At 52.6% G+C, this 14632-nt stretch overlaps 1 protein-coding gene across 11 annotated transcripts in view; it reads left to right on the top strand.

Annotated features, from left to right (window-relative positions):
* Positions 1-14632, top strand: part of ARAP1 (ArfGAP with RhoGAP domain, ankyrin repeat and PH domain 1) — a 226271-nt gene that overhangs the window by 98697 nt on the left and 112942 nt on the right. For 9 of the 11 annotated variants that reach the window (XR_012157524.2, XR_012157517.2, XR_012157526.2 and 6 more), the window contains exon 2: positions 1043-1849. Coding sequence is in view for 3 of the 11 variants with exons in the window: in XM_073333741.2 (XP_073189842.1) it covers positions 1113-1849 (737 nt within the window). In the remaining 8 variants the exon portion in view is untranslated. Of the gene's footprint in view, positions 1-1042; positions 1850-9877; positions 10313-14632 lie in introns of those variants that run through there. The other 2 variants (XR_012157534.2, XR_012157536.2) reach the window with 1 other exon arrangement.

Consider the following 14632-nt stretch of genomic DNA (forward strand, 5'->3'; position numbering starts at 1 on the left):
GTGGTCAGCTGAGGTTTTGGCATTGCGAGCAAGGAGCCAGAGTTAAAGGAGCGTTTCTCAGTCGGAGAAGCGTTGGGCCTCGTGAGGACACTGGCTTGACTTTCTGGGCGTCAGAGGCGCTCGCAACATTGCACCAGTTCCTGCTCTGTTGGTTTCCATCCAGCCACCCCTCTGCTGCTGCTGAATGGGATGTCCCCTTGTCCCCATGTACGCAGGGCGGTTGATGTCTGTTGTGTTTGTGCCGGTCCCCAGTGTGCCATATTTACCCCCTCCTGCCTCTTTCGCGTGTGCTCCTGATAGGAATATTAGGAGTTAGAGATGGAAGAGCCAGACTGGGGCAGGTGGCCCAGCCAGCGTAGGAGTGTTCCTTGCAGTCTCTCCCCAACTGCATCACCAGTCCAGCTTTTAATATCCGTATATCTCCCGCCACTTCCCTTTGGAGAGGCTATTTCAGTCGAACACACTTGGCTCTCAGGGGTGATTTTTGCTGATACTTAGTCCAAGGTGGGAGCTTCCTCGTTTCCCGATCTGCTCTGTGGGTTCGTAGGTGACGTTCATGTTGGCTTGGGTTTTCTGGGGAAATTAATCGGCGTTGGATGTGGTTGACTTTGGGGCAAACCGCTAGATTTGTTTGGCTGTCTGAAGTGAGGCTCCTAAAGCTGCAAGTAGGGACCCAAACGAGTGGCTTGATTTTCTCAGAGGTGCTGACAGTCCACTGCTCCTATTGACTTCTGTGGCATTCACGGGGGCTAAAGTGCTTGGATGCTGTGCTGATGAGGGCAATATAAGAACCTGGATAGAATAGAACAGCCTGGTCTGAAAATCAGCCCACTTCGATCTAGACAGTATCATGAAAATATTGGTCTTAGCGTCTCCGGGGCTCAGTTTTCCCCTCTGTAAAATGGGGTAACAATCTCATGGGATTTCAGTGGGATGCTTTGTGGAACAGCCAAAGGAAGAGAGGCAAGACTGGGCCTCTGTCCCCTCCCTATTTGATGCTCTGATGCCTGCACATTCTAACGAGCTCTTTGTTTCCTTCTAGGTGCGGACGCCATTTTGAAGCTCACCACGTGGTGGAGAAATGAACTGAGGTGGAGCTCCCCCGTCCCACGATGGAGGAAGGGGCGTCCTTGCTTGTGGCTGAATGGCTCAGAGCCCTTCACCTGGACCAGTACTTGGAGAGCTTTGAGAAGAATGACCTCTGCAAGGTGTCGGACTGCAGGAACCTGACGGATGAGGCGCTGACTCAGATCGGGATCTTGCTGCCAGGCCATCGCAAGCGCATCCTCTTTGGCCTCCAGAAGGCCTTCATGGAGGCTCCACCAGGCACGGAGGGGCCTGTGGTGGCAGCAAGGAGGCCAGTCCCCAAGAAACGCAACATTTTCCGGGTCAGCACAGATGCCGTGACCGCCCGGGCAGAGCCGGAGCTCAAAGGTGACTCGACCACGCCAGCCAGCAGAAAGTCTCCTCTTCTCATGGAGATGGGGAACCCTGCCGGCCTCAGCCAGGTGCCCCCACCCATCCCCCCAAGACTGGGGTGTCGCCCTCCCATCAAGTTCTCCTCAGCATCGCCTTCTGTCTCTGCTGAACTGTCCCCTGCTGTCCCCTGTCGCTCCGAACTGCCCTCCTTCGCTGACTTTGCCCCTCCGCTGCCTGCTCCGCTGCCAGCCAGAGACAAGCTCTCTCTGGGGCTAGCGGTCCCTGAAGGGAAGGGGAAACCACCGCTGCCCCCTTTGCCAGTGAAACGCCACCAGCTGGAGACTAAGCCCCACTCCCTCAAGGTGCCCCCCCTGCCAAGCCGACCGCCCTTGCTGCCACCAAGGGCTTTGTCCCAGAGGACGGCCACCAGGTAAGGCTAATGGGGGAACTGGAAGTCCAGTGACTGTGGAATCGGATGCAGGCCAGGGGTGGGATAGGTGCCTTCACTGAGGGCCACTTCACCTGGCTCTCCTCAGGTCTCCCGAGCTAAGCCAGGTTAGGCTGGGTCCGTGCTTGGGTGAGGGACCTCCGAGGAAGCCCAGGGGTGCTGGAACTGATGCTGACCCCGTGCGGAGCTCAGTGCGCTTCTCACCAGTCTGTTGGATGAGCTGTGAATCCCAGGCCTGGGTCACCGGGGGCAGCCGTGGGCGTGAAGTCCAGGAAGGGTCTGAGGAAGATCCTGAGCTATGTAGATGTGTCTGCACTTCCCAGACCCGTTTTCATATAGACGGTGCTTAGAGCCATCGACCCAAATCTTTGTGTGTCCCCTGGAAAATGACCATAGTGCTCATACTGGATGTCGCTCAGCTCAGCGACCTTTTCCACCTTGTGGCTCTGGCCGAGGGACTCCCGTCTGGAAGGGTGGGCAGGACACTGGGCGCCCCGAAACAGACAGTGGAGGGGAGAGGGAGCTCAATCGCTGGGTGTAGACAGAAAGGGGGGTTTCCTGGGACAGGGCTGGGATGGGGGCTTTCTTTCCATAACTGCAGCCCGAAGCCTTTACCTAGCGGTGGTCACCGATGTCCCCACGGGGAGCCCATGGAAGCCCCCAGATCGGCGTGAGTTACTGCTGGGCGTGCAGTCCTGCTGGCATTTGCCCCATCACACAGCACTGGTCAGCTGTGGTGCTCTGAGCTGGTGCTGGGGACTGTCACTCTGTAGCAGGCTACCGACTACAGAGAAGAGACTTGGATCCCCTGAGGGGAAGGGGCGTGTATGTTGAGTATCAGAGAAATCACTGATCTCCCTCAGGAGTGGCCCTGTCCATTTTGCTGAACACTGGCAGCTGAGCAAAAATAAACCAACCACATCCGGCCAATCAGCAAAGCAAAATAATAATAATAAAAAAAAACAGCCGGCCAATCAGAGTGGCCAGTTACTTTTGCTCCAATCAGAATGGAGAAAAAAAAATTAAAAAGCCAAGTGGCACAGCAGTGTGGCAGCACCCTTGGAAGTTGGGCCCAGGATGACTGCCCTGCTCGCTCGCCTGCCCGTCCGCAGCTGGCCCTGGTTTCTCGTATGGATGGGTGGCACTGTGTGGTGTTGATTTCGATTCCCACTAACAGGGTGCGTTTTCTTCTCTCTATAAGCGTTATAAACTTTTACAGGTCTAGTGGTTAGAGCAGGAGACTAGGACTTCTCTGGGTTTGGTGCCCAGGTCTGCACCTGGCTCAGCTGTGGGTACTTGGGCAAGGGCCACGTTTTGCAGAAGCGGTCACAGATTTTTGTGTGCCCAGCTTCGGGGACCTCCCCCATGCCTGCTGTTCAGAGGTCCAAGTGCCCAGCCCCGCTGCCAATCAGGCCCCAGGGGGTCCCAACTTGGGCACCCCAAATTAGAGGCCACTCTTGAAAGTTTGGGCAATAATTTTTGTGTCCAAATTCCTCACCTCCACACTGGGGATAATAATCCTTCCCCACCACCCGGAGGGAATGCCAAGGACGTGGCTTAGTATTATTTATTTGTATCATCCTCATACTTGCAGCCCCAGTCACGGGCCAGGACCCAGTTGTGCTTGGCGCTGCACAAACACAGAACGAACAGATGGTAGCTGCCCCAGAGAGCTTCCAAGCAAAGTACAAGACCAGAGACAACAGACGGGTGCACAAGGAGACAGTGCTGGTCAGCGTGACAGGCTGTGGTCTCCGTGCACACAGATGTGAGGCGCTATATAAATCTCAAAGCATGGTCATTGGTAGTGGTTTAGTAGACAGAGACGTGGCCTAGTGATCTGTACACAGGACCTGAGAGGAGGGACTCCGGAGGTATAATCGTTCTAGAAACATGTACAGCTCCTATGACAGGAGCATCTGGGGCTGTTCTGACACTGGCTCCCGACTCCCTAGCGGAGGAGGACTGTGCAGTCCTTTGAACATGAACCAGCACTGAACATTGTCTTGTTACAGTGACTGTTCCCAGGTTCGCTCCTTCCGGGGAGATTTCCTGGGATTTTCAGGAAGTGGCTCACGGGGGAAGAGATGTTGCAGCCATGGCTGCTGCCCTGGGATAGAGTGATTGTCGCTGCCTAGCTCAGTCGTATGCGTCTGACATGATACAGGCATAAAGGTCTTGTCTGTTTTATTTGGTGTAATGCTGCTCTCTAGTGCTGAATTCGTGCAACCGATGCCTCTGATTTGGGGCATGAAAATGACATGCTAGAACAGTTGAAAGAACAGGAGGACTTGTGGCACCTTAGAGACTAACCAATTTATTTGAGCATAAGCTTTCGTGAGCTACAGCTCACTTCATCGGGTGCTGTAGCTCACGAAAGCTCATGCTCAAATAAATTGGTTAGTCTCTAAGGTGCCACAAGTACTCCTGTTCTTTTTGCGAATACAGACTAACACGGCTGTTACTCTAGAACAGTTGAGTGTTCTGCAAACATTTTTGGAGGATAGTTTTATATCTTGTAGAGAATTGAAAGTAAATGCAAAGGGGAACTGCCAGCAAAATCAAGCTGATCCTTCCAGCAAGAGGAGCTGTCTGTAACTACTGACCTGCCTGAGAGGCGCTCAACTTTTCCCTATAAGTCAGCCGCAGAGAGGCATTCTGTATCTATCTAGGTAGCTGTATGGTCCACATCACCATAGCATGCGAGCGCTGAACAATCAGTCATTGCTAGATTTTACGCTCACAAGTACTGCCTCTGTGGGGAATTGAGGCACAGGGCAGATTAAGTGATTTGCCTGAAGTCTCTCTCTGTCTCTCTCACACACACACACACGCTTAGCACCAGTTCTTTGGTATCATTGATCCATGTTTTACTCTTACTTCTAGTGTAAACGTAAGGGAGTCCTGAAAATTTTGGACTTCAAATAAGAGGGCATCAACCCGAAAACGCTGAGAAGCACTGCTCTGGATCATGTTTCCTCACCATCAGCTCGTGTCTCAGTGCCTCTGTGAAATTAGCCATAAACAACGGTGAAACTGGCTGTGATCCCACTGACACAAACGCGCAAAGCAGCTCCCAGAGTACCGATAGTGACAAGCACATAGGATGTGTAAGATTCCCTCCTTCACTGTGAAATGTCACAGTGTGTACTTACTGAGCAAGGGTCTCTGGTCTGTGTTATGCAGAGAAACTCTTTTTAAAAAGTTAATATATTAGTAGGAAACGAAAAAAAATTGTCAACTAAAACCCGACAGAGCAGAGAGGTTTGTGGGGCAACACCTGGGGGGTTGAGAAGGCGAGGAGAAAATGATTGAGAACCTTCAGGACGGCCCTGTCGTGACTGTGCGAATGGTGATGGTGAGCAAAGAATTAAACAAGATATATTAATAATTCTTATGTGCATAGTCCTTGTTCGGTTCCGTCTGTCTAGCTACCTTCACGCACGCCCGCCTGCCTATTTGTCACTGTAATATTGGAGTGCCTGCCACATCAATAGAGACGTCCTTGGCGGACTCTGTGAAGTCTCTGGCTCTTCTCTCTGTTCGGGGTCAAGACTCTGGCTGGGGTTTTTGTTTTGATTTTTTTCATATGCTGCATGGGTGTGAGGCAGGATTTCTTCTGTATCTATCTTGCAGGTTCCTCTTAGTTCTTCTTCGAGTGCTTGTTCATGGCCATTCCAATCAGGTGTGTGCACGCCGCATGCATAGCAGGAAGATTTTTCCCCTAGCAGCATCCGGAGGGTCGGCCTAGGCGCCCCTCTGGAGTTGTGCCTTCATGGCGCGCAATATAGGGCCCTGCCGACCCGCCATCCCCTTGGTTCCTTTTTACCTCCTGTGACGGCTAGCTGGAACTTCCCTCGCTCTTGCTTCTGCAAGCGCCTTTAGCAGTGTGCTGTTGTGTTTTGTATATAGTTCATAGTTTTTGTCTTAAGTTCATAGTAGTAGTAGACTAAGTTTTTACTGTGGGGGTTACTCCCCCCCCCGCCGCCGGGGCATGCCTCAGCTGCTGGGGTTCAAACCGTGTGAAGTCTGCGGAAAGTTGATGCCAAAAAGTGACCCGCACACTTCTAGTTTGTAGTGCCTTGGTGAGAGTCACAAGGACAAGTGCCGCGTTTGTAAAGGGTTTTGGCTAAGGACCCGTAAGGATCGCTTGCAGAGACTCAGGCTTATCCTCATGGAGGCAGCCCGCCGCCTGCAATCCGACCCCGGGCCGGCGGAGGCCGTGCTGAGTCCCTCCTCCTCCGTGCGCAGCGCCCTGATGCTGACGGCGTGCAAGGCGGCTCCTATAACGGAGACTAAGGACTCCCAGCACCGACATGGCACCGAACATAAGACTTCTGGTAGGCGCCGTTCTGTATCCCCGGTGCCCCAGAAGAAAAAGAGCCCAGAGAGGGGGCGCTCTCCCCCTCCTGTGCCTCAAGAGACAGCGGCAGCCTCCTTCGGGCCCGGCAGCTCCCAGGGGCTCGTCAACTCCTGCCCCGCAAGGGGTCCAGTCGAGTCTGGTCCACTACTGTTCTACGGACCATCATGGCCGGGACATTCAACTCCCCTCCACTTCGGAGACATGTGAGGCGGTGCAGGACCGTAGTCACCTGATGGCTCCGCCTTCTCCAAGGAGGGACGAGGCACCGGTGTTAGCCAGGCTGCCTAGTCCATCTAGGGGCTAGCCGGCGATGATGTCACGCTGCTCCCCATCTCTGGCACCGGCCACCCATCGGGGGGAACCGCATCGGTCCCCAGAGGCTCGGCACTGCTCTTCGGCACCACTGAGTACCGCTCCTCTGTGGTCTTCTTTTTCAGAGTCTGAGGCGGAGTCCTGTCATTTGGATAGGTCCAGCAGCAGGAGGTTTAGATCTAGGCGACACTGCCAGCCTCCTCCGGCGCTGTGGCCACCTCAATGGCAACCACCAGCTCAACAAATAGACCCTGTTCGCCACGTAACGTAACAGGAAGTCTCAGCAGTCCTGCTCCTTCCTGAGTCACAGCCCGGGCTTCATTGTGGATGCGTTCCTCCTCCCAGGGGGAGGGCGTCTCCTAAACGCGTTCCTGCCCGTCCCTTTCGTTCACAAGGTGCTCCTCAAGATCCGCAGGGACCAAGCTCTGTGATATGGATAGCTCCAGTCTGGCCCTTCCAGCACTGGTACACATCACTCCTGGAAATGTCCGTGGAAACCCCGGTCACCCTGCTACTCTTCCCGGACCCAATAACCCAGCAACATGGCCGCCTCCAACATCCGAATCTCGAGTCGCTCCACCTCGCGGCATGGAAGCTCCATGGCTGAACCCAGTGGAGCTCTCTTGCTCTGATCAAGTCAGACAAGTTCTCGTCGGCAGCAGGAAACCCTCTACGAGAGCTACCTATCTTGCCAAGTGTAAGAAATTTTCAGTCTGGTCGGCTCAGCATCACTCATTCCTGACGCTCGCCTCTGTGCCACGAATACTGTACTATCTTCTCCACTAAATAATGGAAAAGGGCCCATATTTGGCAGGCTCCAGCGTACAGGAGAAGGCGGTTATCCAAGGGAACATGAATAGTTCAGGGTTTCAGTAAAGGGAATTTCACTGGCAAATGCTGAGCACTGAGTTGGGAGAGATCTAAATTCGGGTCTTGTTCTGGGGGGTTTCTCTGGAGAGCACAGGTTCTTCTATAAACAGAGTAAACCCAACAGCGACGGCAGCAACATGATGATGAAAAGCCTGATCCTGCGAGGTGCTGGGGCCCTGCTGAAGTCCGTGGCCATTGAGGGTGCTCAGCATCTCACAGGATGAGGCCCCAGGATAGCTTTAACAGTTAGGTAGGGCTTTTTCTCTGAGGTGCTTCGCAAACATCAGTTAATTCTCATCATACCCCGGAGGCGGGTATGCCACGTCTGTGTGTTTTGGGGACTGTTTTCCCCCCTTTGTTGCCTTTGCAAATAGCATGTGTATGTGTGATATTGAATTCACACAGACACTGAGACAGAACTGGCCATAGCTTAGACATCTAAGGGCTCAGTCCTCACTCCACCGACTACACATGCTTCCAAAACTCATAGAATCATAGAATATCAGGGTTGGAAGGGACCCCAGAAGGTCATCTAGTCCAACCCCCTGCTCAAAGCAGGACCAATTCCCAGTTAAATCATCCCAGCCAGGGCTTTGTCAAGCCTGACCTTAAAAACCTCTAAGGAAGGAGATTCCACCACCTCCCTAGGTAACGCATTCCAGTGTTTCACCACCCTCTTAGTGAAAAAGTTTTTCCTAATATCCAACCTAAACCTTCCCCACTGCAACTTGAGACCATTACTCCTCGTTCTGTCATCTGCTACCATTGAGAACAGTCTAGAGCCATCCTCTTTGGAACCCCCTTTCAGGTAGTTGAAAGCAGCTATCAAATCCCCCCTCATTCTTCTCTTCTGCAGGCTAAACAATCCCAGCTCCCTCAGCCTCTCCTCATAACTCATGTGTTCCAGACCCCTAATCATTTTTGTTGCCCTTCGCTGGACTCTCTCCAATTTATCCACATCCTTCTTGTAGTGTGGGGCCCAAAACTGGACACAGTTACAGAAAAATCAGATTAGATGTTCTCCAGGAATTTGCTCAGTTTAAATGACTGCAGCTGCATCTGTATCATTACATCTGATGTAATACAGCAGTGACCAAGCCCCTGGATACATCTCCAAATAATGGGAGGGTCCGGATGCCTCTGGGCCCTGATCTTCCTGCAGGGGCTGAGTGCATTTTGGTGATCTGGTTGTTACTTTTTCCAGTTACCCTATTTCCTATTTCAGAGTAGCAGCCGTGTTAGTCTGTATCCGCAAAAAGAAAAGGAGGACTTGTGGCACCTTAGAGACGAACCAATTTATTTGAGCCTAGGCTTTCGTGAGCTACAACTCACGTCTCACGAAAGCTTATGCTCAAATAAATTGGTTCGTCTCTAAGGTGCCACAAGTCCTCCTTTTCTTTTTGCCTATTTCCTACTGTAGCCAGTGATATTAATGTGATTCACATGCCCAGCCCTGTGCCCCAAACACACAGAGAGTCAGAGGGCTCGAGTCTCTTCTGCCCTTGCCCCGTTCGTTGTTGTGCAAGTTGGACCGAGCTTGATCCTTTTTTGCAGAGGTGTAAATGACTGCCCAGGATAGCAAGGGAGTGGAGAGTGTGACATCCCAGTAGATGAGGCTGTTCCCTTGATGTCACTAACGAGGTGATGCCCCAGAATGGTGGTGTGCAGCTGGAGGGTCCATCTCTTGGAGGAGAGGTGGAATTGAAGGGCTGGCTCACATGTGCTTATTAAAAAGCTGCGGAACGCTGAACGGCAGCAAGGAACTCCATCGTAGTGTCCTGCAAAAATCCCTAATTGGGTAGCTACATTCTGCCTACATCAGCTCCCCCTGTGGCTGCGATGGACAAGCTATTCTTCTTCACTTCCTGTCCTAAACCGTTTGTAGTGGGCTTGCGTGGTACCAAATAAAGGGCATGAAAATTCCACCCAGCCCTTCATCTGTAGGACACGTTCTCTGGGCGGCAGGGGACCCAAATGACTGAATTCTGCAGAATCTACGGTTTCGTTTATGACCAAAAAGGAAGTTTCGAACCCTCAGGCTCGCAGGGACAGCTAAGGACTGTTCTAAATAGGAATGGTTGCGTTCTTGTCTTTCAGCACCTGCCGGCAAACCACTCCGCTGCTGTTCATAGATATCCCAAGCTATGAATGAAACTAACCAGCCTCTCCCTGCTGCTTTTCACCCACAGCAGTGAAAGTAGCAGGAATCATGCCGGTCTTATAGCATCCCAGGCAGGGCGGGAGGACAACCCCTGCCCTTTGAGTTATCCACAAGAAGCGAATCTGGGGGATATAGTTACTCCGTTAATCACTACCTCTGGATTTCCCGGTGCCCCTTGTATCTGTCCTTCAGCTTGGCCTGGGACTGGCTGTGTTCGTGTGTCATTGTACAGTGCTGAATAAATAAATACCGATAAGATAGATGGCCCTTTAAATTCAGGGAGTGTGAGGGGGAGCTAGTAATATAAATCTTGGTCTGTTGTGCTTCTTGGCAGCCATGGTAACCTCCCTTTATGCTGTGTGGTTGGTGGTGAGCAGCCGGCAGCGCAAGGTCTGGGAGGTGTCACTTTTTGGGGGTGAGAGGAGGAAGTATTAGCCCCAGTGAATTCTGGGTGGCGTTTTTTTTTCTTCTTGCTTTGGTGGGCCTGCTCTTTCAGGAAGTATTGTGCAGCTCAGAGAGAAGGTCAGCCCAGAGAAAGAGAGCGAGGCTGTGGGGTGTGTGTGTATGTGCCGGACGACTTTCTGGACAGGCAGTGCCTTGTGTGAAGTTTGCAGAGGGAGCGCGAGGGGGGGCAGGTTTCTTGCAGAGTCTCCAGATGGAAGTATAAAAGCGCATTGTGCTGTGTTTTCCCGGCTGTATCCCAGAGACAGGGATGAGAATCTCACCGCTGCCTTCCCAGGTGAGGACTCAGGTTTGAATTTTGGATGATGAAATGCAGGGTTTGTAAAATTAGCAGCTGAGAGACCGGCTGGTGGGGGAGGTGCATTCTGCGTTCCAACAAGCTTTCTTTCCATTTCCTTATCCACACAGTAATTTCTCTCTCTCTTTCTGTCTCACTTTCTCATCATCTTTCTGCCAGTGGGTTGTTTTGCTGATCTTATCTACAGCTATTTTAAATCCTTAGTGGATGAATAATAGCAAAAGTGTTGGGGAAAAGTATCTGTGGAAGGATTAAACTGCATAAGAACCTCCAAAGAGCCGTACTGGGTCAGACCAGTGGTCCATCTAGCCCAGTATCCTGTCTCTGACGGTGGGCCGTGCTAGATGCTTCAGAGGGAATGAACAGAACAGGGCGATTTTCGAGTGATCCATCTCCTGTCGTTCAGTCCCATCTTCTGGCATGCAGAGCCCGGGGTTGCGTCCCTGACCATCTTAGCTAATAGTCATTGATGGACCAATCCTCTATGAATTTATCTAATTCCATTTTGAACCCACTTATGCTTTTGGTGACGATACTACAATGTACTGGTTAGAATTTGACCCCAACAACGTCACTTTGAAGCAACTGGTCACTATCAGAGACAGGAGACTGGGCTAGAGGGACCACGGGTCTGGTCCTGTAAGGCTGCTGCCTCCTGGGGAAATGATAGATTACCGATTGCTTTTAGGTCGCTCTGAGATCAGGCATGTTCATTCCTCGTTGAGGTTGTGTCCATATGCTAGACACCATGGTGTCTTTGCTCATGGCTGGGGACAGAAAGAGTGGAATTGCTAGGCAGAACTCCTCTGGGTATGTCTTACATCCTCTAAAGGAATTGGGTAACTTCAGAGGATCCCATCTGTGGAAAGGAATTGATTAAATTCCACAAGTCATTGGTTTCCATGTGTCTCGCCACCCAAATCACGTTAGACAGCAACAGGGCCTGGTTCTGAGCTGCCATTTGGATCTGTCACTGGCCAGAGAGACCCTCGGCAGGGGGACCGGCAGCACCCATCCCATTGCTCTGGGCTTCCTTTGCTGCAGATGTATGGTTGTTTTAAGACAGAAGTTCTCAAACTGTCAGACAGGACCCCAAAGTGGCTTAGACTTACTGGGACCTGGGGCTGAAGCCCGAGTCCCACTGCCCAGGGCCGAAGCCAAGCCCGAGGGCTTCAGCCCTGAGTGGCGGGGCTCGGGTTACAGGCCCCTTGCCTGGGGCTGAAGCCCTTGCACTTTGCCCGCCCCCACCCGGAGCGGTGGGGCTCGGGCTTTGGCCCTCCTGTGGTCGTGTAGTAATTTTTGTTGTCAGAAGGGGGTCGCGGTGCCGGGAAGTGTGAGAACCTGTTTTAAGAACATGCACAGTGTTTCTGGGTTCTTTCCAAGCCGCCCGGTCAGTCTCCTCATGCCATTATCTTCTCCCGGCGGGAGGCCCGGGGCTATAAGAAGAGGGTTAACAGGATTCTTGCTCTGAGCAGGGAGGCAGATGTGCGAGAACAAAGGGAGCCCTGTTCTGGGCTGCAGAGCCAGCCAGGCCATGTCTGGGGCCTTTCTGCGCTGGTGCTCTCTCTGCTGCGTTGCCATCGCGCTGCGTTGCTTTCCCGTCCTTGGCTCGATCTGCTTCTTGCAGCCTCTGCTGGAGGTGAGCTGACCTGTGACGTTCTCGGTGGTTTCATCTGGTGGCAAAAAAGGGGGAAGAGGACAAGCGTCTGTTCTCCAGGAATTTGCTCAGTTTAAATGACTGCAGCTGCTGATACTGGCTGGTAACATGTGCCAGTGGTGATGGCCGCTCCTGGGCGCTGCGATTGTGAGTGCGTCGGAAATGCTGGTAGATGGGATGATCGCAAAGGGCCAAACCTCCAGCCTGTGCCGAGGGCAGTCTGCTGGGTGGCTCTGTGACTGCTTCCACCTTGGGGCCCCGCTGCCATCTGTGCAGGGAGCCCCAAGGAGCTGTGCTCTGCCGCCCTGACTGGATGCATTCCTCTACACTTCCCCATGCCCAGTTCCCCCATGCCACAGGGGCTGTGTTTGTCTCCAACAGGCTAAATGTGCATTCCATTGTCAAACTGAATGTGGGAAGGCAGCCAGCAGCTACTTCCCTTTATCAGCCCCGTCCTGAGCACAAGACCCTGTGCGTCTCCCCAGAATCAGCTGAGATCACCAACAGCCCAGGCCCGCGGCTGCTAGAATGCTCTAGGCCTTGGTGATGCCAGGAAACACGCAACCATTGCCCCAGGGCTCGGCAGAGGACAGGTTTTCAGTCCTCCTGGCGACAGCGATGGGCTGCCTAGACTTGTCCCTATCAGGGTGGTATTGACCAGCAGGAAGCCGGCTTGTTGTCCTGGATTTGCGTCTGATGATCAAATGGAGGGATTTTAATGGTAGCGTGGACAGACACCTGTACTTTAAAAATGCAGTAGCCCAGCCGTAGAGTAACGGCCCAGTCCTGGGCCGGGTTCTGATCTCACACCAGTGGGAAACAGGAGTATGTGAGATCAGAATCAGGCCCATTATGTGTTTAGAGCAAGGACTCCTGGGACCTATTCCCAGCTGTATTGCAGACATATTCAGACCTCAGGCCAGTCGCTTAACCCTTTGTCGCCCTCTTTCCCCCATCTGTAAAACGGGCTTGCTGTTACCTCGCCTTAGTATAGTATCTCCTCACTTAACATCGTCCCAGTTAACGTTGTTTCGTTGTTACGTTGCTGATCAATTAGGGACCATGCTCGTTTAAAGTTGCACAATGCTCCCTTCTAACGTTTGGCAGCCGCCTGCTTTGTCCACTGCTTGCAGGAAGAGCAGCCTGGTGGGGCTTGGTACCAGGGTGGGCCGGCAGCCCCCCTATCAGCTCCCCCGTCCCCTAAGTTCCCTTTGCGGCAGCCGCCCAGCTGTCTACCAATTGCCAACAGCTCATCTGTCCCGCCCCGCACTGCTATGGAGCTGCTCCCCGAGCCTCCTGCTTGCTGTGCAGAGGTGGGGGAGAGGGGTGCTAATGTCAGGGTGTCCCCGCCGCCCCCGCTCCTTTACCCCATCTCCACAGAGCAGGGTGGATGACAGGGCTCAGGACAGAGGGAGCTTGCAGCCAGCCGCTGCTGTCTCAACTTGCTGATCTACTTAAAAAGACAGGTTTCAGAGTAGCTGCCGTGTTACTCTGTATTTGCAAAAAGAAAAGGAGGACAAGTGGATGAAGTGAGCTGTAGCTCTCGAAAGCTTATGCTCAAATAAATTTGTTTGTCTCCAAGGTGCCACAAGTCCTCCTTTTTTAAAAAAGACAATGTATTTAGAGTGGGGTCAGTGTACTTAAAGGGGCAATGCATCTCACACACACACACTCTCTCTCTCTGCCATGCAGTCGCTCCTCCCTCCATTCCTGCTGCGTTGTGTTAACCCTTGAGGGCTCAGCCGAGGGCTAGTTCATCATTTAGCAGCAAGGCATTCCCTGGGAAATATCCCACCCTCTGACTCCACCACCTCTACCAAGCTTCACCATCATCATCGCTGTGTACAGTAATAAATTGTTTGTTTAAAACTTACACTGTGTGTGTGTGTGTGTGTGTGTGTATAAAATATAGTCTTTTGTCTGGTGAAAAAAATTTCCCTGGAGCCTAATCCCCCCAGGTACATTAATTCTTATGGGGAAATTGGATTCACTTAACATCGTTTTGCTTAAAGTAGCATTTTTCGGGAGCACAACATTAAGCGAGGAGTTACTGTGTAGCGCCTTTGCAGTTAGGAATGAATTAACATCTCGAGAGGCAGGTGATTATTATTACGCCCTTCGTACAGCTGGGGAAGCAGAGAGGAGAGGACTTGCCCAAGATCAGACTGGGAGCTTGAGGAAGAGCCACAGACAGGACATAGGTTTCTCAGCCCACTGCAGCCAGTGTCTTTCTAATGTTTCTGATGGGAGGGAGAAGGTGGTTGTAGGAGACTTAATGAATCTGATGTTTGTGAAGTGCCTTGGAAGGAAGATGCTGTAGAAACGCAAAGGGGCATTTATTATTAATAGGCGCTGGGCAGGGGCTGAGCTCCCATAGGGCCGGCTGTCTTGGACCCTGCCTCATTGTGTGTCTCTGGTCTCCTGGGGCTACATGCAGGGATGGCGATTTGTATGGGCCCCTGGTGCCCGGGCTCCAGCAAATTCAGGGCCCCAGGGGCCCAGTTCCACTAATGTTAATGGCCAGGTCTCTCCGCTGGCCCCGCCTGCTGCCCCCATGTGTCTCCCCCGAGCATCCCCTGGCCCCGCGTGCCTCCCCTGAGCATCCTTACCTCACCTGCGCCCTGGCAGTGGGCGGCTGCTCT

The sequence above is a fragment of the Lepidochelys kempii genome, chromosome 1 (assembly GCF_965140285.1).
Source record: "Lepidochelys kempii isolate rLepKem1 chromosome 1, rLepKem1.hap1, whole genome shotgun sequence".
NCBI classification, from domain to species: Eukaryota; Metazoa; Chordata; order Testudines; family Cheloniidae; genus Lepidochelys; species Lepidochelys kempii.